The 27,231-nt window shown below is 48.6% G+C and overlaps 1 protein-coding gene and 1 non-coding gene across 2 annotated transcripts in view; both read left to right on the plus strand.

The window, feature by feature from the left end:
• GRIN2B (glutamate ionotropic receptor NMDA type subunit 2B) overlaps positions 1-27,231 on the plus strand; it is a 375,272-nt gene that overhangs the window by 107,887 nt on the left and 240,154 nt on the right. The window contains exon 3 of the mRNA XM_075573972.1: positions 19,578-19,991. Coding sequence (XP_075430087.1) covers positions 19,596-19,991 — 396 coding nt within the window. The 5' untranslated portion in view covers positions 19,578-19,595. The remainder of the gene's footprint in view (positions 1-19,577; positions 19,992-27,231) is intronic.
• TRNAR-CCG (transfer RNA arginine (anticodon CCG)) lies at positions 880-952 on the plus strand. The gene has a single exon. It is a non-coding gene; the product is annotated as a tRNA-Arg (tRNA).

The following is a 27,231-nucleotide window of genomic DNA, read 5'->3' on the forward strand; positions in this document are numbered from 1 at the left end:
CTGTCCTCTCTCTCCTCTCTCTCTCTCTCACTCTCCTCTCTCCCTCCTACCTGTCCTCTCTCTCCTCTCTCCACTCTCTCACTCTCACTCTCTCCTCTCTTTCTCCTCCTTCCCTCTATTTCTTTATTTCCTTCCTCATCTCTCTCTCTCTCACTCTCCTCTCTCTCTCTCTCTTCTCCTCTCCTCTGTCTCACACTCCTCTCTCTCACTCACTCTCTTTCTCTCTCACTCTCCTCCCTCTCTTTCTCTCTCACTCCCCTCCCTCCCTTTCTCCTCCCTCCCTTTCTCCTCCCTCCCTCTATTTCTTTATCTCCTTCCTCCTCTCTCTCTCTCTCACTCACTCTATCACTCCTCTCTCTCACTCTCCTCCCTCTCTTTCTCCTCCCTCCCTCTATTTCTTTATCTCCTTCCTCACCTCTCTCGTGCTCACTCTCACTCACTCACTCACTCACTCTCCTCTCTCCTCTCTCACTCTCTGCCCTATTTTACCTCACAATCAGTATGCTACAGGAATCCTTAACAGAGATGGACAAACTAAAGACAAATTTGACCTTTCAGGACATTAGAAATAGTTTCCATTGGCTGAAGGAGTAACGGTCACTCACAATGTGCAGTCACTAGAATGTCAGCTAGATTTGGTACGGCATCTAACAGCTTCCCCAGGAAGGTGAAGGCAGGCAAGCTCCCTCTCATACTGGCAACTTTACATAACTGAAATCAGAAGAAATGCGGATAGTGAAGGGAACTAATTACAAAGGACAGTGCCTGTAGCTTGTGAACGCCTATCTTATCTCACTAAATGCTTCTTATCTGGTAATGACATTGGGCTGACCTCTGAGCAGACCTTAACTGCTACAATGAAGTCATTATCAAGCAGATGGCCCAGTGGCCTAATGGATAAGGCATCAGCCTCCGGAGCTGGGGATTGTGGGTTCAAGTCCCACCTGGGTCGATTGTTATTTTTCAGACTTTCAGTAATTTAACTGACTCAAACTAGCCATCAACATCAGCAAAGCAAATGTAACACAATTCACTGCTCGCAAATTCTAACGCCACAGTGAGGGATGGAGGCATGGATTGCTGCTCAGATAGTGTCTTGTGGTCACTCAGATTTGTCTAGATCAGAAGTGTTTCTGCGCATCTAATAGCGCAATAAGTGATTTATTGGTTTAAAAATGCAAACTCCCAATGTTCTTCATTGTAATAGTGCATGTAAAGGTTTGTAACCCTTACATGGACTTTTACAATGAAGAACATTTTAACCCTTTACTTGTGTACCTAATAAATCAATTATTGTACCACCAGAAGCGATTTTGTGTTTTTATCTTCTAGATATATATACATACACACCCCCCCACCCCCCATACACATGCATCATTTTTTATATATATATATATATATATATATATATATATATACAGTGGTCGACAAATCACCAAAAAATCTACTCGCCACCTAGTACCAAACGTGTGCTGCTTGGGCCAATAGGTGTGTGTGTGTGTGTGTGTGTGTGTGTGTGTGTGTGTGAGCGGTCCTGCATGCTGTCGGTTTTGGGAATAAAGCCAGGCAGTTACTGCAAAGGAGATGGGGCCCCGCATTCCCCTGGCCGGGGGGGCAATTGCCCCCCTAGCCAGCCTGCCAGTGACGTAAAGGTAGGTTAATGTCACAATAAGCTTTTACATGTATCTTCAGAGATCAATACCGTAACGGTAAGTCCTGTTTTCTCCCGGAAACAGCACCGCGCCACAATCACGTGACTCTAACCCTATGCTAATGAGATATACAATAGTCATTATTTTGCGAATAATTTGCTTTGTGGCTACGCGGTAACCTCCGGGAACTTCACATCCATTCATTTCGGTAACGTCACGTTATGCGCCTGGATTTAACAAAGCTCTGTGGATTTGGCCTTCAGAGGTGACAAGACGAAGTAAGACGGTGATATTCTCTGCTAAGTGACCTCTTCATCTGACACACGAGTGCTCACTTCTCTGCATTGAGTTATGCGACTTTGAGCCAGGAACGTACCATTTCGGGTTTATTTACCGGCTGCAAAAGTGGAGCAAAAAAATGGAACCACATTGTTTTGTAAGAGGCTTCTCCACAGAGTTTGGGGCTTGGAGATTAGTAGGGTAACAGGTACGGCATGTTCCTAAATGTGTGTGGGAGGTGTAAGACGTAGAGTGGGACGGCAGAACCGGCCTTAAACCGCGTGTCCAATCCTATAATTGCCTGGTGTGCTTACTCTATTAGTTTACGTATGTTAGCGCTGGGGCCACGAGACATGCCCGCTACAATTAAATCAGCCTGTTGCACATTAGCAGAACAGGAATACTGATGAGAGCTGAGCGAGTGAGATGGGATGTTGCTGGTACACTGGAAAGCATTATGCGATCTTAATTAAGGGTCATTCGGGAAATGTGCAGAGGACTTGTATGTTGGGGTCTGCATGGCAAGTCAAAAAATTGCTGCCAAATCAATATCAATAACACCAAGAAAAATTGCGATGGCGTTTTCTTTTTTATTCCTTTGTAGCAGCGCTGGGCTGTTTTGTTCACATCTCACTAGCCCGTGGAGTTTACAATCTGATTGTTGAGATAAATCTGGTTGATTTGTGTTTGGGGTGGAGCAAAGACGGTTGACCATCGCATCATAAGTTGACCTTACCATTGTAAATGATTAAATACTTGTCTGATTTATTTAAAATGTGGCAATCACTAAGGGCTCTATGTACTTTATCAACGTGTGTGTGTGTGTGTGTGTGTGTGTGTGTACCCGCTGCTCCATTTTGTGGCATATATAAGAACAGATTCTTACATCTGATTTGCGCTACTTCAGATGTGGAGGATTTGGGGGACCGGATGGATAGACAAATAAATGGGGAAACATGATGCAGAGAGACGCAGAATGTGATACATCTCATTATAATCTGTGCACCATGTAACTCCCCCCAACTCCTCCTACTGACTCTCCCCAAGGTGCAAGCTGGGGCAGAGACGCAGAATGTGATACACCTCATAATCTGTGCACCATGTAACTCCCCCCAACTCTTCCTACTGACTCTCCCCAAGGTGCAGGCTGGGGCAGAGACGCAGAATGTGATACATCTCATAATATGTGCACCATGTAACTCCCCTCAACTCCTCCTACTGACTCTCCCCAAGGTGCAAGCTGGGGCAGAGACGCAGAATGTGATACATCTCATAATATGTGCACCATGTAACTCCCCTCAACTCCTCCTACTGACTCTCCCCAAGGTGCAAGCTGGGGCAGAGACGCAGAATGTGATACATCTCATAATATGTGCACCATGTAACTCCCCCCAACTCCTCCTACTGACTCTCCCCAAGGTGCAAGCCGGGGCAGGGGGGGGGGTAATTGGAGCAAAATGCTTTGATTTAAGAGGCAGGGTAAAAATGCTGCAGCAGCATTGCCTTGATACATAGATGCCACTAATGTGTTATGTATTATATCATATTACTTTACTTTACTCCTAAATAGCGCTGCACATTATGAAAGAAATAAAGAAAAAAAGACTATGAAAAGGATCAATTTACAGCAAAGAAATTATCGTTTTAGAGCTTAATACATAGCTACCATTATCTTCAGAAATGATAAATAACGGCACATTTGTTACTTTCAAGTACAAAGCATGTGTTTTTTTTTAGATATACGAAAAGCTCACTGGAAATGTCATATTTCATTGTCTTCTCCAATCCCTTCCAGTCAATAAAGGCTGATTATAGCGAGCGGTGAGAAACGTTTCACTGGCGCGCAAGATTGCAGGAGCTCAGTGGTACACCTCTGCAGCGCCCTGTGCAGGGAGTGGGAGGCAATCGATGGATATAACAGAACATAGACCGACATAACGCCGCTCCTGCTACTTCCTTTGCACAGAGTGGGAGGGAATAAAAGGGTATTGCCACCGACAAAAATACACGTGGTATGCATTACCCATCCATTTTTTTTGTAACGCATAATACAGGCATATATATCTGTCTCTATCCAGTTAATTTTATATTTCTTCTTGTTTAATTATATATAGATTTATGTTTTCATAATTTTTTTTGATTTTGCTTATTTAACATACAGTTCAACAGCCTCTGGTAACTATATCCAGGTCAGCAGTGCAGGGCCAGAACAAGTGAACAGTGGGCCCCGGTGTCAAACAATTTCTGGGACCCTCACCCTCCTCATATCTCCTTTAGCCCAATCCACCACGGCGCACCCCAGATACAGAAGAGCCATTTCTCCATGCTCGGCTTTGATTGGCAGCCACCGAGCAGTGCAAGGATGCGTCCCAGAATTCTTAGTGGCAACGAGAATCAGCAGCTGCATTTTGTTTAAATATATATGCAAAAAGCCGTCAAGATGGGGAGTATGGGCAGCAAACCCACAGGCCCGGGGCCTTGCACTGGCTGGACCAGCTATATTTCCACGCCGGCAGCAATGTTACAATTACCAGGTCCTGGTTTTAAATTCCCATTTGCTGATCTAGTAGCCAGCCTGGTATTATAGGTTAGATCTGTTGAACTGGAATGATTTTATGGGGCCTATTCTGGTAGCTCTGAAGTGTGACAACCCTAAAGTGCAGTTTAGAAGCAGATTGGCGCGTTTTTCTGCGCTGTAAGCCCTTCTCGCAGGTTCAAACCGCGTCTAGACGGCTTTTTTTTAGAAGCGGTTTCACTCCGGCTCTGCAAATCCAATCGGTTTGTCAAAGAAGCCTCCATATCGCATTTTTTTGCCCACAACTGCAATTCTCGTATCTAAGGGCTGGCGAGATCGGTATGGTGCGAGTTACATCCAGAACCTGAAATATGGGTTTGTCTGAGCGAGCAAAACCCACCGGTCAGACTGGGGACGGAGTTAGCACCAGCTCAGGTCACTCCGCTTCTACCGCGCGTACAATCCGAGCGCCTGGCACTTGTTATAGAAACCGTTTAGTAGATGCGGTTTGCAATAGAGGATAAGGGTTTCTCTCACATTTCATCTCGCTTCTTGTGAACGCGTCACACCGCCCGGTTTGGCAATGACCACTTCGGAGCGACCAGAATAAGCCGCTATGTATGCAAAGCTATACTAGGGCAAGAAGAAGACCAAGTCAAAAAACGAGTCTTCTTCCCATAAGTTCAGGGGCCGGATCCCGTGGCTTGTTTCTTTTTTTATGATTTCTTGTACGATGCAGCGTCTGCTTCCCCCCTCTCCAATTTTATTCCCTGCCCAATGAATATCTTGAACTCCGTTTTTTAATTCAAACAGCAGCCGAACAAATTTGATAGGCCATCCACGCGATCTTCTTTAAAAAAATGATATTCCTTTACTCCATCGAAATAAACAGATTTGTAATAGGCATGGAGAGATAAAACTGCTTCAACAGAGTGCTGAACTTCTTACGTGTTTCGCAACTAAATGTGGCTTCGTCAGAGGAGAACATTGCTTGGAGGCCCTGTCAAATGTGTTCTGCTGCTATTCACGTAATCGAGAAATATATGGACACTCGGTATCTTCTTTGCGTTCCGATGCTTCTGGCAAGCAGTCCTAACTTGCCCTGTTCTCCACCCTTTTTTTTTTTATAGGTGGGAACAAGAGGGTCTCTGTAGCTGAACCAGGTTTATTTCAGCTCCGGGGACCCCCTACTTCTCAATACTGATTGGAGATGGTGGTGATGGTACATCATGGAGCTTTAAACCCCTGTGTCATGCAGGTCAACATTGCAGCTTCCTATTGGCCCACGTGACATGGGAGTTTTAAACTTCCATGAAGTCCCATCACCACCATCTGCAGTACGTATCAAGAAGTAGGTGGTTTCCTCTGGAGGGGACTATACCGACGGCACCTTCCCGGTAAGTATCTAAGGAACCAGAAGGTCCCCACACCTTAAGTGAATGCGGTTCAGCTCTGGAGACCCTCTGCTTCCTATCTGTGTAAAAAAAAACAGAATAGGCACAAGTGCTTCAATAAGGCCCTATTCAACATACTCCGAAGAGTGTCCTATTCACCCTATTCAACATACTCCGAAGAGTGTCCTATTCACCCTATTCAACATACTCAGAAGAGTGTCCTATTCACCCTATTCAACATACTCCAAAGAGTGGCCTATTCACCCTATTCAACATACTCCAAAGAGTGGCCTATTCACCCTATTCAACATACTCCGAAGAGTGTCCTATTCACCCTATTCAACATACTCCAAAGTGTGTCCTATTCACCATATTCAACATACTCCGAAGAGTGTCCTATTCACCCTATTCAACATACTCCGAAGAGTGTCCTATTCACCCTATTCAATAAAGGGTAAAGAGATCTACCAGAGGCAGTCCCAGAAAGAAAGGAAATGAAATTAGCATGCAAAGGAGTCATTTTGCAGAAATTATTCATTCACGTGCTATTCAGCGAACCCCAGATACGGCAATCACAGCCCTCTATTTGAATTTGTGGGGGCTGGTCCAGGGTGGCGATCCGACCTATTTCATTGCCATATAGAAATCCGAAATGGATAGCCTGGACTAGTTGCCGAAAAAAAATACACACATACAAAGTCACAATATTGTTCACCCCTTAGAGATCATGCATGCCTTTATGTCCACTATGTTAATTAAATGGTTAATAATCCTATTACAGCACATTGCCCTATCTAGGAGCCATGCACACCTAACCATCACCTACCCCCACTAACTGACACCACAACATACCTAATGACCACCTACACCCACTAACTCCCACCCCAACATACCTAACCACACCTACCACCATTAACTCCAACCCCAGCACACCTAACGACCACCTACCCTCTCTAACTCCCACCTCAACACACCTAACAACCACCTACCCCCACCCCAATACACCTACCCCTACCAACTCCCACCCAACACACCTAGCAACCACCTTCCCCCTCTAACTCTCACCCCAACACACCTAACCACCACCTACTCCCACCCCAACACACCTAATCACCAGCTACCCTACTAACTCCCACCCCAACACACCTAACCACACCTACCCCGCTAACTCCCACCCCAACACACCTAATCACCACCTACACCCACCCCAAAGCAACTAACAACCACCTACCTCCACTAACTCCCACCCCAACACACCTAACCACCACCTAGCCCCACTTACTCCCACCCCAACACACCTAACCACCACCCACCCCCACTAACTCCCATCCCAACACATCTAAACACCACCTACCTCCACTAACTCCCACCCCAACACACCTAACCACCACCTACCCCCCTTTAAGAATGACGTACGGCCCTTTTAGCCAAAACAATTACATTAAATATTCTGAAGGCATACATATCATTAGTCATCAAGAGGCCATTAACCCCTTGAGGGCTGTGGCCGTGAGTTTACCTTGACCCTCTCAATTAGGAGAAGGGCGGAGTAAGTTAAAATAAAGAGTCGACTTCGCACATTCTCACAGCAGTCAGGTAGGGTATTGCGGCAGTTGGGGCGATGTTAGAGGCCCACTCCCCAAATACATACACACACACCCTCCCTTCCCACAATCAGTCAAGAGAGTCAGTGAAGTTCTGATGATGGAACACAATTTAGAGCCCGTCCTCTGGGTCTACGAACTATGGATGGTCCGGTGAAGCCTTAGTCATGAAGACCCCAAATGTTGAAACGAAGAGGTATATAATGGAGAAGGAATTTGGAAGATGGTATTTGTACGTGCGACTACGGGTTTTGATTACATCCCATCTGCGTAGGGGGATATTAAAGGACTGCGTCAGGGGTGACGAACTCCAGTCCTTAAGAGCCACCAACAGGTCAGGTTTTCAGGATACCCTTGCTTCAGCACAGATGGTGCAGTTATTGACGGTACCACTGATTGAGCCACCTGTGCTGAAGCAGGGATATCCTGACAACCTGTTTGTGGCCCTAGAAGACTGGCGTTGGCCACCCCTACACCATGTGGTTCATGATTTACTTTTCCCCATTCCCCTGTCCCCGACCCGTCTTACTTTTTGGATCCGAACTCTGTTCAAATCCGCAATAAACGTTATGTGACAAATAAATAAATAAAATAATGAAGGTTCCCATGTGGATACTCTACGGCAGGCTTTTGGGCCTTTCTAAATCCAAAATTAAAGTAACATTTAACCGCTAGGTAAAATAAAATAAGGTTGGGAAGCATGGGGGTCTCCAGCGTTCATTTAAGCTCCCAGGACCCCCTTCATCTTGAGATACTTAGCCGTTCTGACCGGGCACAGAAACAGGGGGTGCAGAATTTTCTTGGGGGGGGCGCGGAGGTTGCAGAAGCCCCACGCTCTTCCCCAAGGCATTTAAATGAAATGCCGGGGGATCGCGGATGGCCTCTGCAACTGAACTTACCGAGAGTCAGCCGGCTTCAGATGGCGCGTTGACATGGCAAAGCAGCGTCAAATGACGCTGCGGGGTCATGTGACGTCACATGACCCTGTGTTGACGCCCATCGCCATGTCAACGCGTCACGTCACATAACCCCACTGACGCCGACAGTCAGGTAAGGGGGGCACGAGCACCGGGGGGGGGGGGTGGATGCAGGGGGGCGCAGCAGCAGAAGTGTGCGCACCCCTGATCTAGGGCATTTGGCCCTAAACCGCCGGACAAGTCACCGGCCACTACTCACCTCTTTGCCTGGACCTTTTGCCACCCAGGTAAGCCCCTAACCTTACCCTAAAAAAACCCTAATACTACTAATGCTACCTTTAACCTAAGCTCTTACCCTAATACCCAACACTAAAAACCTTAACCCCTTACCCTTGACCCCCCTCTCCTTAACTGCCGACCCCCACGGCTAAATTAACCCTTAACGTAACTTACCAGTGGCAGAGCGGCTGTTGCGTAGGGTCACTCTGAGAGCGAATGCCGGCGGAGACTTAACTGCGGCAAGAACGGCTGCGACCAAATATCCCAATGCGGTTGAAACATCCCGTTTCCCGCAGGCCGGCAGGACGCTGCGGCGTCATCCCTTGTGGCTCGCTATTGGCCCACGTCACGCGGGAACCTTTAACCGGATATGAGATGCCGGCATCACCTTCCGGTGGGGGACCCCGGAGCTGAAATGAACGCGGTGAAAGAAACCCCCGCAGCTTTCCACCGTGGGGGGACATTTTTACAGCTCCTTTAAAGTTTGTGTCTATGGGACAGTAGTTCTTCGCTCTTCTTTCCTGTGCATTGTAATAGCTTTTCATTGGCCGCAGTTGCTTGTGGAAAGCGCTTTTGATTGGTTGGTGAGAGCAGCTTCGCCTGTGACAGAGCTGAGCCATTTTGTTTTGCCGCTCACTAATTACACTTCTCCTGTCTTCTGCTCTCCACGTTTATTTTATGCCGACGCATAGCGGCTTCTTTTGCTAAGCCGGCCATGTTTCTTATTTTTCTTTTAAGGTGGGTATTATTTTTGCAAACTTGATTACATTTTTATGTCTCTATTCAAAGCCCTGTCTCACGCCGAGCTGAAGTGCTCCGATTCAATACGGGGTTCCGGCACTTTCTATAAGGATAAGCTGCAGGGACAATCTTGAAAGGAAACCGTTCAGTACTACACTTAGAGTAAATTTAATTTATCCATACGGTAGATCAAATAAACACTAATATGTCAACGTTATGCCACTAGGCTTGTTACATATTGTCTGTGTGTGTGTGTGTGTGCACAAAATAACGTATGGCGAGTAAAAAAAAGTGACAAAAGCCCTCCTCCTTGCAGTGACAGCGAATACAAACCCCACTTGTGAGCACAGCCACACATCTCAGACAGGTCTGCAACCCGCGCTTCCCCATTATATCTTAGCATTCGGTGCTTCCCCTGCAGCACGGGATTCTGGGTAATGACATGTAAATATGCACTCACAGCGTGTCACCCTTCACTTCTTGTCCTATTCAGCATGGACCCCTATAAGCGTATACCTGCCGTATTACACAGTAATATTTATGAGTTAACTCATATAATGTGTCATATTTGATGTGCATTGGGACTTCTTGGGTAACTGATCCCCCCTAGTGCTGGTTTGCGCTTGCCTGTCCTTATTCGGTATGTCATTGTTTTCCTGGAACCAGGGTCACGAATGATGTGTGAATGATTCCAGTAAGCTCAACTCATGTCCTCCCTCTTCCAAAGCATGACAAGTCCTTAATGTCTTTCTTAATTTTATTGCTGGATTAGAAAACACAGGAACTTGTAGGTGTGGTGTAGGCAGAGAGTGCTTCTCTATGTGGGATGCTTCTATGAGGTTGGACTATGGTAAGAGAGAAAGGCCTTACCAGGGGTGGATGCAGACAGGTCTGTACTCACTGTAATCTAGGGTGGAAAAGAAAGTGAGGGGCAGGGGTCACACTAAAGGTTGAGTGGGACTGCACTAACTGTCAGCAAAAGACAGGGGAGAACATGGGAAAGTCCATTAACTGGGAGGACTGGAGAAGCTGCAGTAGCAGTTCACTGATTATGTGCTCAGAGGCAAGAAATGCAACATTGTTGCATGTTACACAGGCACAGTGTGTGTATATGGAGCCAATGCCTGCAGCTGAACTTAAGGAGCTGACAAGCAGAAGGGGGGTCGGGCAGGAATGTGATTCTTGTTCCATGACACTCCCCGTCTGGTATCTGGAGATACCACTATATAACTGGAATATGTGGAACATATGTGCAATGCATAACAAAGATAACATCACATTCTCGAACAATGTAAGAGTCCATGTCCACATAGCGATGTGACACCGGCCGGTATCACTGGTATCAAGGTCCCTTGGCCAAGGTTCTTTAGCAAAGGATGCAGGGTGGATGCACAGCTCCAGGTTTGCTGGTTGCACCACAATGTCTTTGTATAAAAGTCTCTGGCACTGTTTCCTTTTAGTCTTGTGAGAGAACAGTCCTTTTGTCTCTGTAGTTTCACCCACAGAGTGTATCCCCTTGTAGGTATACCAGCCGTGGCAGCCTGTTGCTCTATCACCTGGCGTTTGGCAGAAGGAGAGGGCTTTTGGCTCCTTGTGGGAGCGGATTACTGTCCCTGGAAAACTGGTTGTCGAATGTAATCCAATAAAGGGGGCGTCGTTCAGGGAGACTCCCTGAAGCTGAGCGCTGGGGTTGAACATTACCCGGATTTGATCGGGTTCCTGAGGGTGGTAGGCCCCAGGTGATTGGAGGTACCGACATTCTTTGCCTTCCTCCATTAGAGGTGCTGGCTTTGCGTGGCCGGTAAAGAATATCTTCTGGATGAAGACCACAAAGTTGTTTTTGGTCTCTGGTTCCCTTTGTGGGCCGCAGAGGTGCGAGGTGAACCTAGAGATGGCATGTTCTCCATTGTTTGGGAAGCGCCTCCTTGGTGAACGGAATGGTAGCGGAGTCACCCGACTGCTTAGTCCGTCTTTAGAGAGCTCCTTGACAGTTAACCTCGGGAATCCTCTATCTTCCCTCGAGGGTGTTTGTTTGTCATCGTTCCTTGTTGTCTGGAACGCTGTGCACCGTAGTTCATCGGTACATTTCTCTTGCACGAGAACATCTCCGCGTAGTTTGGTGAAACGCTTTTGTGTTTCTTTGTTGACTTCCATCGGGAGGTTGTTTTCTCCCTGGACATGACGAAGAACAGTCTCTTTTGTCCTTGTAAATCCTTTTGGGAAATGTCTCTGCAACTGTCCCCTTTTACGTGTTTGAACGAACAGTCCTTTTGACACTGTGGCTTCGCCTGTGGGGCGCAATCTTTTGCGGCTATGCCAGCCGTGGCAATTGGTTGCTCTGTTGCTTGATACTCTGTGGAGAGGAACAACTGTACGTCTTAATTGTGCCCTTGCTCGCGGGAGTATTGTCTGATTGTTTGTTGTTTTTAGGACGATCCCTTTATCGGTCACCTTTGGGAGGTTACTCTCTTCCTTCGGTGGAGTCGACTCATCATCCTTGGCTGTCTGGACTGCTGAGCATCCTAAGCCATTGTCGCATCCCATCGGCGTGAGGATGTCTTTGTTGGTCTCAGGGGTATGACCTTGTCTTTCCTCTTCACTTGGCCCTTCGGTCACTTGGAGATGGCCAAGACATGGTTCAGAGAGAGATGTGTGTCCACATTCTGTCACCTCCGTTCTGCGGGCATCAACGTAGTCTTGCCCGTGCTCTCTGTTAGTGCACGAGTTGCCCACTATCACCCATCCTAGGTCGAGTCTTTGGGCGTATGGCGCGTTGTGGGGTCCGTTGTGTTGTTTACGGACTTTATGTACCCTCATGATGTCCCTACCGAGCAGCAGCAGGATCTTGGCGTCTTGTTCCACCGGCCGGATGTGGTTGGCTATTCCTTTGAGGTGGGGGTAATGGAGTGCCACATCTGGTGTGGGTATCTCGTCCCTGTTTGTGGTCATGTGGTTGCACTCGATGAGTGTGGGAAGGGGCATGTTCACTTTGCCGTCTATTGAGCATATGGTGTAGCCGTTCACTCTTCTCCCTGTGGTCTCCATTTGCCCTGCGCACGTTCTGAGAGTGTAAGGAAAGGCACCATCTTGTATGTTAAACATGTCGAAGAACTCTGACCTGACCAGTGATCGGTTGCTCTGGTCGTCGAGGATTGCGTACATCCGAATAGCCTTCTCAGGTTGTCCCTGGGGGTGCACTGCGACAAGGCATATTTTGGAACAGGACATTTTGTCACCTTCTTTTCCGCAAACCTCAGTGCGCTGAGATGTGACGGATGTTGACTCTCCTTCTTCTTTCTCCCCGCCATGCTCCGCTATGGAGGATGGGTTCTTGAGTTGGTGGAGTGTCATCGCCTCTGGGTGTAACGCTGTCACGTGCTTGTCACTCTCGCACACTGTGCATTTGATCTCTTCCTTACAGTCCCTGGCTAGATGGGTCGTGGAACCGCAGCACTTGAAGCAAACTCCGAATTCTCCAAGTAACCTCTTGCGTTCCTCTAGGGACTTCATCCTGAACCCAAAGCACTTGTTGAGTGGGTGTGGCTTCTTGTGTATGGGACATTCCCTGTTTGGGTCCCTTGGTTCCTTGTCTCCGGCGACCGACTGATCGGGAGTAGTTTGGGCCGTGGGAGGCACGTCCGTCCTGCGGGCCGAGATGGGTGTTTGGGGGTTACCATATCTCGTCGCTGGTCTCTCGTTCTTCGGGCTGCTTGCACTGTATGTGGTTTGCGCACCTAAGATGAAACTGGGATCGTTTCTTGTCTTTGCCGCTTCGCAGATGAAGCTCACGAAGAATGAGAATGGGGGGAAGACAACCTGCTTCTCCCTTTTGTATTTGGAACCTTGTGAAAGCCACCTTTCTTGGAGGTTGAAGGGTAGCTTCTCCAGGATGGGTCTCACTCCACGAGCTGAATCTAGGGCGTTGAGACCTATTAAGGAATGGTCTTTCCTTGCGGACTCCAGTTCTTGCAGCAGGTCTCCAAGATCTCGTAACTTCGAGTAGTCTTTACTTGTGATCTTGGGGAAGCTCTCGATTCTTTTGAAGAGCGAATCCTCGACTGCTTCAGGGCTGCCATAGGTCTCTTCTAGCCTTTCCCACACTAGGTCAAGACCTACTTGGGGTTGATGCGCGTTTGCCGTCCGAAGTCTCTGCGCTTGCTCCCTGGATACGTTCCCCAGGAACTTGACTAACAGGTTGAGCTCTTCCCTTGCTGAGAAGTCCAAGCTGTCGATTGCGTCTTTGAACGTGAACTTCCACGTCCGGTAGTTCTCAGGGCGGTCGTCGAAGCTGATGAGTCCTGCGTGCACCAAGTCGCGCCGGATCATGTACTTGGCTATGTCTGTCAGACCTGAGACGTCGGCGCGTTTGCCCCGTTCTGAGGTAGTTGCTGGGACGGTCCGTGCGGTCGCCTCTTCCTTTGCGTGAACGCGTGATGGCTGCTGGCCAGTGTGAGGGGCTGTTTTCTCCCGCGTGGGTGTACCTGGATTACGAGCCTGTTGTGGTGCATCCGTGTGCGCTCTGGCGTGTGGATCACTGTTGCGGCTGTGGCTATCCCAGGCAGCGTGTGCCATTGACGGAGCAACGTCTTCTCCTCGTGGTCCTAGCGAGTCTTCGTTGTCTGTGGTGTCGCTCCCTCCGTGTTGAGATGGTGCGCTGGTGTTTACACTGAAGAGGCTCCTTACGTAGTCTTCAGTGCGTTGGGCTGGATCCTCTGAGGCTATCCGTCTGTACGGTAGCTCCCCGCCGTCCTGTCTCGCAGCTGCTTCCAGGACTTCGGCTTGGGCTATGGCGGCAGCGGCTTCCTTCTCTTGATTGAGTGCCTCTAGATCCGCGTCTAATTTGGCTCTTTCTGCCCTTACGGCTGCCTCTTTCCGACCATATTCGGCCCTGGCACGTGCGGCCTCTGCGGTGGCTCGCGCCTTGGTAGCGCTCGCGCTTGCGCTAGACGCGTGAGATTGCACTGATCTTGCTGACCTTGATGAGTGTCTGGATATGCTTGTGCGCTGCGATGCAGTTTCCAGCAAAAGGTCTTTTCTCTGGTCTTCGGCCTCAGTAATAGTGGTCTGCACGAAGCCGTCACGCTCCAGGTCAGTTGCCTCCTGCTGGTCGCGTTCGCTGAGGCTTTCCTCTGTGTTAATTCTTTTTAGGTAGGCGAGATATGTTTGTGACAGCATTTGGTAACGTTTGTGACTTGACCTCAATTGGGCTATAGCTTGCCTAATTTGTTTCTCCTGATCACTAGTGCTTGCAACGTTACATATTTCACGACCAGTGTCCTCCCAGGCCTTCTCTAACCTTTCGCGGTGTGCTTCAATGTCGTTCTCATATTTCTCGCGGGCCTTTTGTGTCAGTGTGACTGCCCGTTTAGGCCTTGCGCCTGCCTGCGCCTGTTGCAGTTGCGCAGCGGTCTCTGTGTTTGAGAGATCGCTTTCCTGCGTGATGTCTGGTGAGGCTCTGAGTTCCGCCATGCTGTAGGTGTGTGTAGGCCTTTGCCAGTGCGTGTGGCGTGCGGTCTTTTACCTTTTCAGCGATGGGCGTCTGTCTCAGATGATGCCGAGCGGTGTCCTGCAGCGTGCAGCGTTGGGGTAGCTGTACTTACAGGTGTCCGTTGGCTCCTCACTGTGGGGCTGAGCAGCGGGTGGACTCAGACAGAGAAAAAGGCAATTAGGTTTGTGTGTACAGTCTGTTTGCAAAGCTGCTGCCTTGTGTGCAGGGTTGCTCGTGCAGTGTAAGCTGCTTGCTTCTCTGTAAGGTTGCAGGCTGTGTGCAGTTTGCTGTATAAAGCTTGCTGCCCTGTCTGGCAGAGTGAAGCTGCTGCTTGTCCTGGGGTGCAGAGACTATTCTGTTTAGCATAAAGTCTTTGAGTAGTAGCTCCTGTGTGATTCCCTAACACAGGTCTTTGTTTTACTATTCTGTTTAAACTGCTGCTTGTTTTTGCAGAAAGCTGTAGCAGTTTGCTGTATAGCTGTGTAGAGCTGCACTTTTGTAGCATGAAGGCTGTGAGTGATAGCTTCTGCGTAGACCTCTAATACACGGTCTCTCTCTTACTTTCCTGGAACCAGGGTCACGAATGATGTGTGAATGATTCCAGTAAGCTCAACTCATGTCCTCCCTCTTCCAAAGCATGACAAGTCCTTAATGTCTTTCTTAATTTTATTGCTGGATTAGAAAACACAGGAACTTGTAGGTGTGGTGTAGGCAGAGAGTGCTTCTCTATGTGGGATGCTTCTATGAGGTTGGACTATGGTAAGAGAGAAAGGCCTTACCAGGGGTGGATGCAGACAGGTCTGTACTCACTGTAATCTAGGGTGGAAAAGAAAGTGAGGGGCAGGGGTCACACTAAAGGTTGAGTGGGACTGCACTAACTGTCAGCAAAAGACAGGGGAGAACATGGGAAAGTCCATTAACTGGGAGGACTGGAGAAGCTGCAGTAGCAGTTCACTGATTATGTGCTCAGAGGCAAGAAATGCAACATTGTTGCATGTTACACAGGCACAGTGTGTGTATATGGAGCCAATGCCTGCAGCTGAACTTAAGGAGCTGACAAGCAGAAGGGGGGTCGGGCAGGAATGTGATTCTTGTTCCATGACAATTGTGTTTATGTAATTTACATACCTCGGTGCCCAAGGTAATTATGGTATATATAACATTCGAGGACAATGTAGAAATGATCTTAAATAGATCCTCCTTGTGAGGGAGGGACTGATATTGTAGATAATGTTAATAGGTGACACATGTCCGGAATATATTGCTAGAAGCAGTAGGAAATGTCAGTATGGTGTGTACCATCAGTAAGTGTGGCAGTGTAGGTAACATCTCATCTGAGTGTGCACGTTTGGTCCTGGCGTCTCGTCGTCTCTCTCACCCAACCTCTCTCGCTCATCCCTCTCTATCTCACACCTCTCTCTCCCACCTCTCTCTCTCTCCCACCCCACCTCTCTTCCTCATCCCTCTCTATCTCACACCTCTCTCTCTCCCACCCCACCTCTCTCTCTCCCACCCCACCTCTCTCTCTCTCCCACCCCCACCTCTCTCTCTCTCCCACCCCCACCTCTCTCTCTCTTACACCCCAATTCTCACACTCTCTCCCACCCCCACCTCTCTCTCTCTCCCACCCCACCTCTCTCTCTCTCCCAAACCCACCACTGTCTCTCCCACCCCCATCTCTCTCTCTCTCCCATCGCCACCTCTCTCTCGTCCACCCCCAGCTCTCTCTCTCTCTTCCACCCCCACCTCCCTCTCCCACCCCACCTCTCTCTCTCCCAACCCCACCACTGTGTCTCCCAGCCCCACCTCTCTCTCTCTCTCTCTCTCTCTCTCTCTCTCTCTCTCTCTCTCTCTCTCTCTCTCTCTCTCTCTCTCTCCCATCGCCACCTCTCTCTCGTCCACCCCCAGCTCTTTCTCTCTCTCTTCCACCCCCACCTCCCTCTCCCACCTCTCACACTCTCTCCCACCCCACCTTTCTCTCTCTCTCCTGCCCCCACATCTCTCTCCCACCCCACCTCTCACTCTCTCTGTCCCACTCCATATCTCTCTCTTCCCCACCCCCATCTCTCTCTCTCTCCCACCCCCATATCTCTCTCTTTCCCACACACCCACCTCTCCCTCCCCCCCAGCGCTCTCTCTCCCACCCCCACCTCTGTCCCACACACACCCTCCCCAATAGGCCATAAACCCCTCCCTCCCCCAATACACATAATCCCTCCTCCCCCAATACACATAATCCCTCCTCCCTCAATACACATAGTAACCCCCCGAATACACATAACCCCATAAACAATAATACCCTCCAATACACACGTGGCTTTATTTTTGTTAAATATATCATGACACGGTGTAATATGTCATGTGTTGTTGTTCATCTGAGGTTGTATTTACCTAATTTTAAGACCTGCTAAGGAACAGATGATTGTTATTATGTCCTGATATGTAAAACCATGGAATTCAAAGAGGGTGTACTTTCTTTTTCATACAACTGTGTATATATGTGTGTGTGTGTATATATATATATATATATAATCTCAAATGGAAATATTACTGTATGTTCATTTGCATGTCTCTGCAATCAGAGTGGTAGCCAGATGAATGAGTGTGGTAGCCAGTAAATGAAGCTAGATAGTAGATATCACTTTGAACATGCCTTTAAACCTTGAAATTAATTTCCTGTTTATTTTTCACAATATATACATTTTTTCTCTCTTTGTGGATATATATGTGTGTGTGTGTCTCCACAGAGAAAAAATGTATACAGGCATACCCTGCATTAACGTACGCAATGGGACCGGAGCATGTATGTAAAGCGAAGACGTACTTAAAGTGAAGCACTCCCTTTTTCCCACTTATCGATGCATTTACTGTACTGCAATCGTCATATACGTGCATAACTAATGTAAATAACGCATGTGTAACAGGCTCTATAGTCTCCCCGCTTGCGCACAGCTTCGGTGCAGGTAGGGAGCCGGTATTGCTTTCAGGACGTGCTGACAGGCGCATGCGTGAGCTGCTGTTTGCCTATTGGGCGATATGTCCTTACTCGCGAGTGTACTTAAAGTGAGTGTCCTTAAACTGGGGTATGCCTGTATATTGTGAAAAAGAAAGAGGAAATTAATTGATTTCAAGGTTTAAAGGCATGTTCAAAGTGATACTGTATACACATATAGCAGGGCGCAAAAAGAGAAGAAAACACACTATTAGTATAAGATTAAAAGTAATGAATATTTATAGTATGCATGAGATAAAATAAAACTTACATAAAAAATAGGATCAGAATAAATCCAACCATCTCTGGGGAAGCTTTGAAGGAGTGGTGTAATCGGTGGTGTAATCGGTGGTGTAATCGGTGGTGTAATCGGTGGTGTAATCGGTGGTGTAATCGGTGGTGTAATCGGTGGTGTAATCGGTGGTGTAATCGGTGGTGTAATCGGTGGTGTAATCGGTGGTGTAATCGGTGGTGTAATCGGTGGTGTAATCGGTGGTGTAATCGGTGGTGTAATCGGTGGTGTAATCGGTGGTGTAATCGGTGGTGTAATCGGTGGTGTAATCGGTGGTGTAATCGGTGGTGTAATCGGTGGTGTAATCGGTGGTGTAATCGGTGGTGTAATCGGTGGTGTAATCGGTGGTGTAATCGGTGGTGTAATCGGTGGTGTAATCGGTGGTGTAATCGGTGGTGTAATCGGTGGTGTAATCGGTGGTGTAATCGGTGGTGTAATCGGTGGTGTAATCGGTGGTGTAATCGGTGGTGTAATCGGTGGTGTAATCGGTGGTGTAATCGGTGGTGTAATCGGTGGTGTAATCGGTGGTGTAATCGGTGGTGTAATCGGTGGTGTAATCGGTGGTGTAATCGGTGGTGTAATCGGTGGTGTAATCGGTGGTGTAATCGGTGGTGTAATCGAGCACGTAGACCAAAACAATGGCAAGATCCCTAGATGCCTGATCGTCCGGTTACACAGTTCTTCCGGCTCAAAAGATAAAACCCTTACACCTCGCGCTATTCAACCCACAAGGAGGTATAACCACAGCTGCCCGGAGGAACGCAGTAACGCCTACTCTGCGGCGTGTGACGTCACCTCTACACGTTTCGCGTCATACGACGCTTCGTCAGGAGGTATGATTGACAGTGTAGACGTCCAGTTAAAATATAGCTGGTTAGAACTAATGCACCAATGTAAGTTTTAGTTTATCTCATGCATACTATAAATATTAATTACTTTTAATCTTATACTAATAGTGTGTTTCTTTCTCTTTTTGCGCCCTGCTATGTGTGTCTATTCCTTCAGTTGTTTGCCCCGCTGATCACGGGAGAGTGAGGAACTGCAGAGAGAATTTTATTCACACTTTTGGGACATTACAAGATTTTTGGGACCGCGCGCACTTATTTTATTTTTTCTTGTGGACATGTTCAAAGTGATATCTACTATCTAGCTTCATTTATATCCGGCTACCACTCTGATTGTGCCTCTTCGGGAGAAATAAGTATGTAATGTATTGTGATTTAGCACGGATCAAAGCATAGTTCGGATCAATGCAGCATATTTAGATCAGTTGGAGTATGTGACCCAAACGATAACCTTACAAAAGCCTATCTCAAATAATGAAATAACGTTGGCTAATGGTAGAGATGGGTTACATGGCTAGGTACAATATCTTGTAATGTATAGGACTCCACCTTAACCTTCCTCCTTTCCTCGTCTTGCAGGGAGTGTAAGAGTTGAAGATGAGGCCTACAGGAACCTGCTACTTTTTACAAATCAGCCTGATGATCCTTTTATCTATGGGTTCCCACGCCCAGAAACACCCCAGTATGGACATTGCAGTCATTTTGGTGGGCACCTCAGAAGAGGTCGCCATCAAAGATGTCCACGAGAAAGATGACTTCCACCACCTCTCGGTGACTCCTCGGGTGGAGCTGGTCACCATGAACGAGTCTGACCCCAAGAGCATCATAACGCGAATCTGTGACCTCATGTCTGACAAGAAGGTTCAAGGAGTCGTATTTGGTGATGACACCGACCAGGAGGCTATTGCTCAAATTTTGGACTTCATTTCTGCCCAGACGCTCACTCCCATCATAGGTATTCATGGTGGATCCTCGATGATCATGGCTGATAAGGTAGGAACACTATGGGAATTATTTACCACCATGTATTCAGCCTCCCCCATACAAAAATAGGGCAGTACTTGTACACACTCGAGTGGGACCCTTGATAATTCTGCTGATAACCCCACAGAAGTATATATTTTATGAAAGTACTCACCACAAAGAATTCTAACATGGCTAACAAGTTTTTCTCTACCAAACCTTTTGGTCCGGAATCCAATTTGAAAACATTGATCTTAATCTATTTCAGATAAATATACACTAATTTCGGGGTTTAAATTGAAATTTTGTTTATACCAGCTCATTGTAATCATGAATACTCCCACAAAAGTATATGTTTTCTGAAAGTACACACCCCAAAGAATATACAGTACACATGGGTAACATCTCTTTCATCACAAAAATGTGTGGCTGTGAATCTATTAAGTTTCTCTTAGAGGCAGTCCCTGCGGCATATATATATATATATTAGTTTTAATATATGCCACCTTTGATTACCTTTATAAAAACGAATTACCTAAGCTGTCAATCGAATGGTTGTCCCTTGATCGATCAGCAAATATTATGCTTCCCAGGGTTCTCTAAATGTCTGCCTTTCAGTTTCAATCCATCCTTGAGTCAGTGTAACTCAGCAGCTACAATGTATTCTTATACTACTAAGGTAACATTATCTATTGTTACATTTTGCAGCTCAAGCTGCTGGGAATATTGGCAACAAATGATCCCAAATAGGAAAGTGTTACAAAGATCATGCACTGCTGGGGAGGTGGCTAAAACCTGCTATAGAAATCAAAGGATGCTCAGTATATTATAACTCATTAAAATTGCATTAAGAGTTGAATTTTAAAAAAAATGTAGCAAGTTTTATCTAATACTACTGATTTTAAGTTTAAGTTTGCACAAACATCGACTGGGCACCAACATTTTTCACACATGCTCAGTCTATTCTGGGGCAGGTATACTGAATGTTACTGCCCCAGGTCCTCTGAGTTTGCTGATACCAAATACTGTAGGTATAGGTTTTCATGCCTTTTTGGCCACCACAAACCCCAAATGAGCACAACTGCCCAATAACACATATCTACGATTCAATCAACACACTAAAACAAGAGTAATAAGTTGTTACATTATGTTTTCAGAATGTAGGGGTTTGTTCTATATCCGCTGTAAATGGGTGGATATACTGTAGAAAAATCAACATAGACTTTAGCTTGGTTCTTTTTCTGCTATGGTGGGGTTGTGTTGCAATTCCCAAACAAGGAACATAAGGTAGTTTCCTTTCTCTCACATTGTGACAAAATAAGACATGCCGAAGGGTACTGGTGCTGTCACTCATAGGCAATAATTCCGGAGGGTGTGATCGTTTTTAAAGCACAGCCAGGGCACTGAGGATTAATCGGTGATCTCCACATGGCCCCTGCAGCGTTACTGAGCTTTTCCTGTTCCTGCACTAGGAGGTATGTGTCTTCTGGTATCTCCGGGTCAGCCTTGCTATGTTCGCAAAACTTCGCATATTCCTATACTGGCAGAAACGAGCTCTAGCTGGAATTCCAAGTTGGACGTTTTACATCTGGTACGGCTGCTCCCTCTCCCCCACACTCCATCTCCCCCACACAATCTCTCTTACGCTCCCTCTCCCCCACACACTCTCTCTTACGCTCCCTCTCCCCACACACTCTCCCTTATGCTCCCTCTCCCCCACACACTCTCCCTTACGCTCCCTCTCCCCCACACATTCTCTCTTACACTCCCTCTCCCCCACACACTCTCCCTTACGCTCCCTCTCCCCCACACATTCTCTCTTACGCTCCCTCTCCCCACACACTCTCTTTTATGCTCCCTCTCCCCCCACACACTCTCCCTTACGCTCCCTCTCCCCCCCACACACCCTCCCTTACGCTCTCTCCTCCCACACTCTCTCCCTTATGCTCCCTCTCCCCCACACCCTCTCCCTTATGCTCCCTCTCCCCCCCACTCTATCTCCCCCACATACTCTCCCCCCACACACTGTCTCTTACCCTCCCTCTCCCCCCACACCTGTCCCTTACACTCCCTCTCACCCACACACACACTCTCTTACGCCCAATCTCCCTCCACACACTCTCCCTTACGCTCCCTCTCCCCCCACACTCTCTCCCTTACACTCCCTCTCAGCCACACACTCTCTTATGCTCCCTCTCCCCCCACACACTCTCCCTTACGCTCCCTCTCTCCCCCACACACTCTCCCTCTCTCCCCCACACACTCTCCCTTATGCTCCCTCTCCCCCCATCCACTCTCCCTTACGCTCCCTCTCTCCCCCACACACTCTCCCTTACGCCCCCTCTCCCCCCACACACTCTCCCTTACGTCTCTCTCCCCCCACACTCTCTACCTTACGCTCCCTCTCCCCCCACACACACTCTCTACCTTACGCTCCCTCTCCCCCCACACTCTCTACCTTATGCTCCCTCTCCCCCACACACACTCTCTACCTTACGCTCCCTCTCCCCCACACACACTCTCTACCTTACGCTCCCTCTCCCCCACACACTCTGCCTTATGTTCCTTCTCCCCCCACACACTCTCCCTTACGCTCCTCTCCCCCCACACTCTCTCCCTTACGCTCCCTTTCCCCCACACACTCTCCCTTACGCTCCCTCTCCCCCCACACACTCTCCCTTACGCTCCCTCTCCCCCCACACACTCTCCCTTACGCTCCCTCTCCCCCCACACTCTCTCCCTTACGCTCCCTTTCCCCCACACACTCTCCTTTACGCTCCCTCTCCCCCCACACACTCTCCCTTACGCTCCCTCTCCCCCCACACACCCTCCCTTACACTCCCTCTCCCCCGCACTCTCTCCCTTACGCTCCCTTTCCCCCACACACTCTCCTTTACGCTCCCTCTGCCCCACACACTCTCCCTTACGCTCCCTCTCCCCACACACTCTCTCCCTTACGCTCCCTGTCCCCCCACACACTCTCCCTTACGCTCCCTCTCCCCCCACACACTCTCCCTTATGCTCCCTCTCCCCCCACACTCTCTCCCTTACGCTCCCTCTCCCCCCACACTCTCTCCCTTACGCTCCCTCTCACCCCACACACTCTCCCTTACGCTCCCTCTCCCCCCACACACACTCTCCCTTACGCTCTCTCCCCCACACACTCTGCCTTACGCTCCCTCTCCCCCACACTCTCTCCCTTACCCTCCCTCTCACCCACACACTCTCCCTTACGCTCCCTCTCCCCCCACACACTCTCCCTTACGCTCCCTCTCCCCCCACACACTCTTCCTTACGCTCCTCTCCCCCCACACACTCTCCCTTACGCTCCTTCTCCTCCACACTCTCTCCCTTACGCTCCCCCTCCCCCACACTCTCTCCCTTACGCTCCCTCTCCCCCACACACTGTCCCTTACACTCCCTCTCCCTCCACACTCTCTCCTTTACGCTCCCTCTCCCCCCACACACTCTCCCTTATGCTCCCTCTCTCCCACACACACTCTCTCCCTTACGCTCCATCTCCCCCCACACACACTCCCTTACGCTCCCTCTCTCCCCCACACACTCTTCCTTACGCTCCATCTCCCCCCTCACACTCTCCCTTACACTCCTCTCCCCCCACACACTCTCCCTTACACTCCCTCTCCCCCACACACTCTCCCTTACACTCCCTCTCCCCACACACACTCTCCCTTACGCTCCCTCTCCCCCACAAACTCTCCCTTACGCTCCATCTCCCCCACACACTCTCCCTTACGCTCCATCTCCCCCCACACACTCTAACTTACGCTCCCTCTCTCCCCCACACACTCTCCCTTACGCTCCATCTCCCCCCACACACTCTCCCTTACGCTCCCTGTGCCCCACACACTCTCCCTTACCCTCCCTCTCACCCACACACACACTCTCCCTTATGCTCCCTTTCCCCCACACTCTCCCTTACGCTCCCTCTCCCCACACACACACTCTACCTTACGCTCCCTCTCCCCCACACACTCTACCTTACGCTCCCTCTCCCCCACACTCTCTCCCTTATGCTCCCTCTCCCCCACACACTCTCCCTTACGCTCCCTCTCCCCCCACACACTCTCCCTTACACTCCCTCTCCCCCCACACACTCTTCCTTACGCTCCTCTCCCCCCACACACTCTCCCTTACACTCCCTCTCCCCCACACACACTCTCCCTTACGCTCACTCTTCCCCACACACTCTCCCTTACGCTCCATCTCCCCCCACACACTCTAACTTACGCTCCCTCTCCCCCACACACTCTCCCTTACACTCCCTCTCCCCCCACACACTCTCCCTTATGCTCCCTCTCCCCCACACACTCTCTCTTACGCTCCTTCTCCCCCACACACTCTCTCTTACGCTCCCTCTCCCCACACACTCTCCCTTATGCTCCCACTCCCCCACACACTCTCCCTTACGCTCCCTCTCCCCCCACACACCCTCCCTTACGCTCTTTCTCCCCCCACACTCTCTCCCTTACGCTCTCTCCCCCCACACTCTCTCCCTTATGCTCCCTCCCCCCCACACACCCTCCCTTATGCTCTCTCCCCCCACACTCTCTCCCTTATGCTCCTCTCCCCCCACACACTCTCCCTTACACTCCCTCTCCCCCACACACTCTCCCTTACACTCCCTCTCCCCCACACACTCTCCCTTACACTCCCTCTCCCCCACACACTCTCCCTTACGCTCCATCTCCCCCCACACACTCTCCCTTACTCTCACTCTCCCCCACACACTCTGCCTTACGCTCCATCTCCCCCACACACTCTCTCTTACGCTCCTTCTCCCCCACACACTCTCTCTTACGCTCCCTTTCCCCACACACTCTCTCCCTTACGCTCACTCTCCCCCACACACTCTAACTTACGCTCCCTCTCTCCCCCACACACTCTCCCTTGCGCTCCCTCTCCCCCACACACTCTCCCTTACGCTCCCTCTCCCCCACACACTCTCTCTTACGCTCCCTCTTCCCACACACTCTCCCTTACGCTCCCTCTCCCCCCACACACCCTCCCTTACGCTCTCTCTCCCCCCACACTCTCCCCCTTATGCTCCCTCTCCCCCCACACACCCTCCCTTACACTCTCTCTCTTATGCTCCCTCTCCCCCACACCCTCTCCCTTATGCTCCCTCTAAAGTAACAATCAACACGAAATCTAGCAATTTAGAATAATCAATGTAGCAATACTGCAACAAAGTATTTCACTAAGCACAAGAGATACGCCCTCTCTCTTTTTCCTATACAACAGGGTTTTTTAAAGTCTTTTGGGTTAAGGAATCCTATAATTATATTGTGACATATTCTAGGGAACCCCAACCCTCTCTAACAGCGCATCTGAGATCAGATGCATTGTAAGGAACCCCAACCCTCTCTAATAGCGCGTATGAGATCAGATGCATTGTAATGAACCCCAACCCTCTCTAATAGCGCGCCTGAGATCAGATGCATTGTAAGGAACCCCAACCCTCTCTAATAGCGTCTGAGATCAGATGCATTGTAAGGAACCCCAACCCTCTCTAATAGCGCGTCTGAGATCAGCTGCATCGTAAATTCTTCTGTATTTTGTACAATGTTCAAATAATCTGAGAATTGCAGGGAACCCTTTAGGGACACCCGGGGAACCCAAGGGTTCCTACGAAACACTGTAGTGAAACACTTCTCTACAACTAACCCCCAAAGGGAAACCACACAGCACACCCCCCAGAAGAGGCCCGTGTATCAGGTTTTGACCACAAGTGATCACATGGGACAGGAGTCCTCTGATTGGCTCCCTGCATGTTTGGTTGGCAGAGCCGTTGACATCTCACCATTGCCATGTTGCACATATAGTGTAGGAGGGACCAGGTAGGGACCTGTACCATCTGACCACTATGACTGGTCAGAGGAGTGATCACATGGCTCAGGTACCCACCAATTGGCTCTGTTAGCGTGTGGGCGTTTTGTTTGACATGTTAGCGTTCCCCAGGCTGCAGGAGAATGCTAGACGAAAAAACAAAATCTTGTCCCTACCTATAGGATTTGGGCCATCCCATCATTATTTTGTAGGAACAGAAATGATCGGACGGCTCATGAGCCCTCGGATTGCTCCTGAACGGGAACGTACTGCAGGAACATTTCCATGACTTACCTGGTACAGGGCTCCGAAATCGTTAAAGCAGCAATCCCTTCCAATGTACAGAATTCAAACCAGGGGGTTCTGCGGAACAGCGCCCCCCTACTTATTGCCATGAGGACCCCATGGTTCCCGAGATGGTACTTACCGGTTTACCTGTTGCGCTACTTCCTGAATTATCAGATGGCGCTGGTGTCACTTTGTTTTTTTTTTAAACAATTTAAACCGGGGGCTCCACCGGAGCTGAACTGCCCAAATTGTTTTTAGCACCTGAGACCCCCCCCCCCCATGTTCCAGAGATACGTCCTGATTTACTGTAGTTGTTTAGTTCTGATCCGTAAAATCAAAATTACCACCAATATAGTGTGTGTGCGTATGCGCGTGTGTGTGCGGTCAATGACATTCTTTGCCACAGTCCAGTAAATCTGTCATGTGAAAATCAATGCGGGTCAGCTGATCTCAAACCTCCAATCAGCTCACTGTATTCCGTGCGACCATTACTTACAAAGCCATAATGCCTGGCCTTGGAGTGGATAGGGCTTTCTATAATCTCGCTGTTTGCGACACAAACACAGGCTTTCAAGGTAAATCACAGTGCTATATATCTCTGCTGGGGCCATTCATTCTCATATAGAAATTGCCACAGTACAGGAGTTGTCTAATGAGACCTAATTGGTTAAGCACTTTGTTCTTATAAGTGGACAGTTTGAGACAGCAGAGACATTGTATCTATGTCATGAGATGCAATGTATGTACAGTATATATATATATATATATTGGCTGTATGCGGTGGAGGTTTTGTGTTGCCTTTATTTCACCCACCATAACTTAAAATGTATATGGTGTATATATATATATATATATATATATATATATATATATATATATATATATATATATATATGTATGTATATATACAGTGCTTGACAAATCACCCAAAAATCTACTCGCCGAACCAAAAAATCTACTCGCCACCTAGTCCCGCCTCTAATCCCGCCCCCAACCCCGCCTCTAATCCCGCCCCAGTCCCTCATTTTTAAAAAAACAAATTCCTAGTAAGAACATTCGTTTTTGACATTAGTTTATTTATTGTATTACATTATACTACAATTAGGTGTGTGTGTGTGTGTGTGTGTGTGTG

The sequence above is a fragment of the Ascaphus truei genome, chromosome 17, assembly GCF_040206685.1.
Source record: "Ascaphus truei isolate aAscTru1 chromosome 17, aAscTru1.hap1, whole genome shotgun sequence".
Classification (NCBI taxonomy): domain Eukaryota; kingdom Metazoa; phylum Chordata; class Amphibia; order Anura; family Ascaphidae; genus Ascaphus; species Ascaphus truei.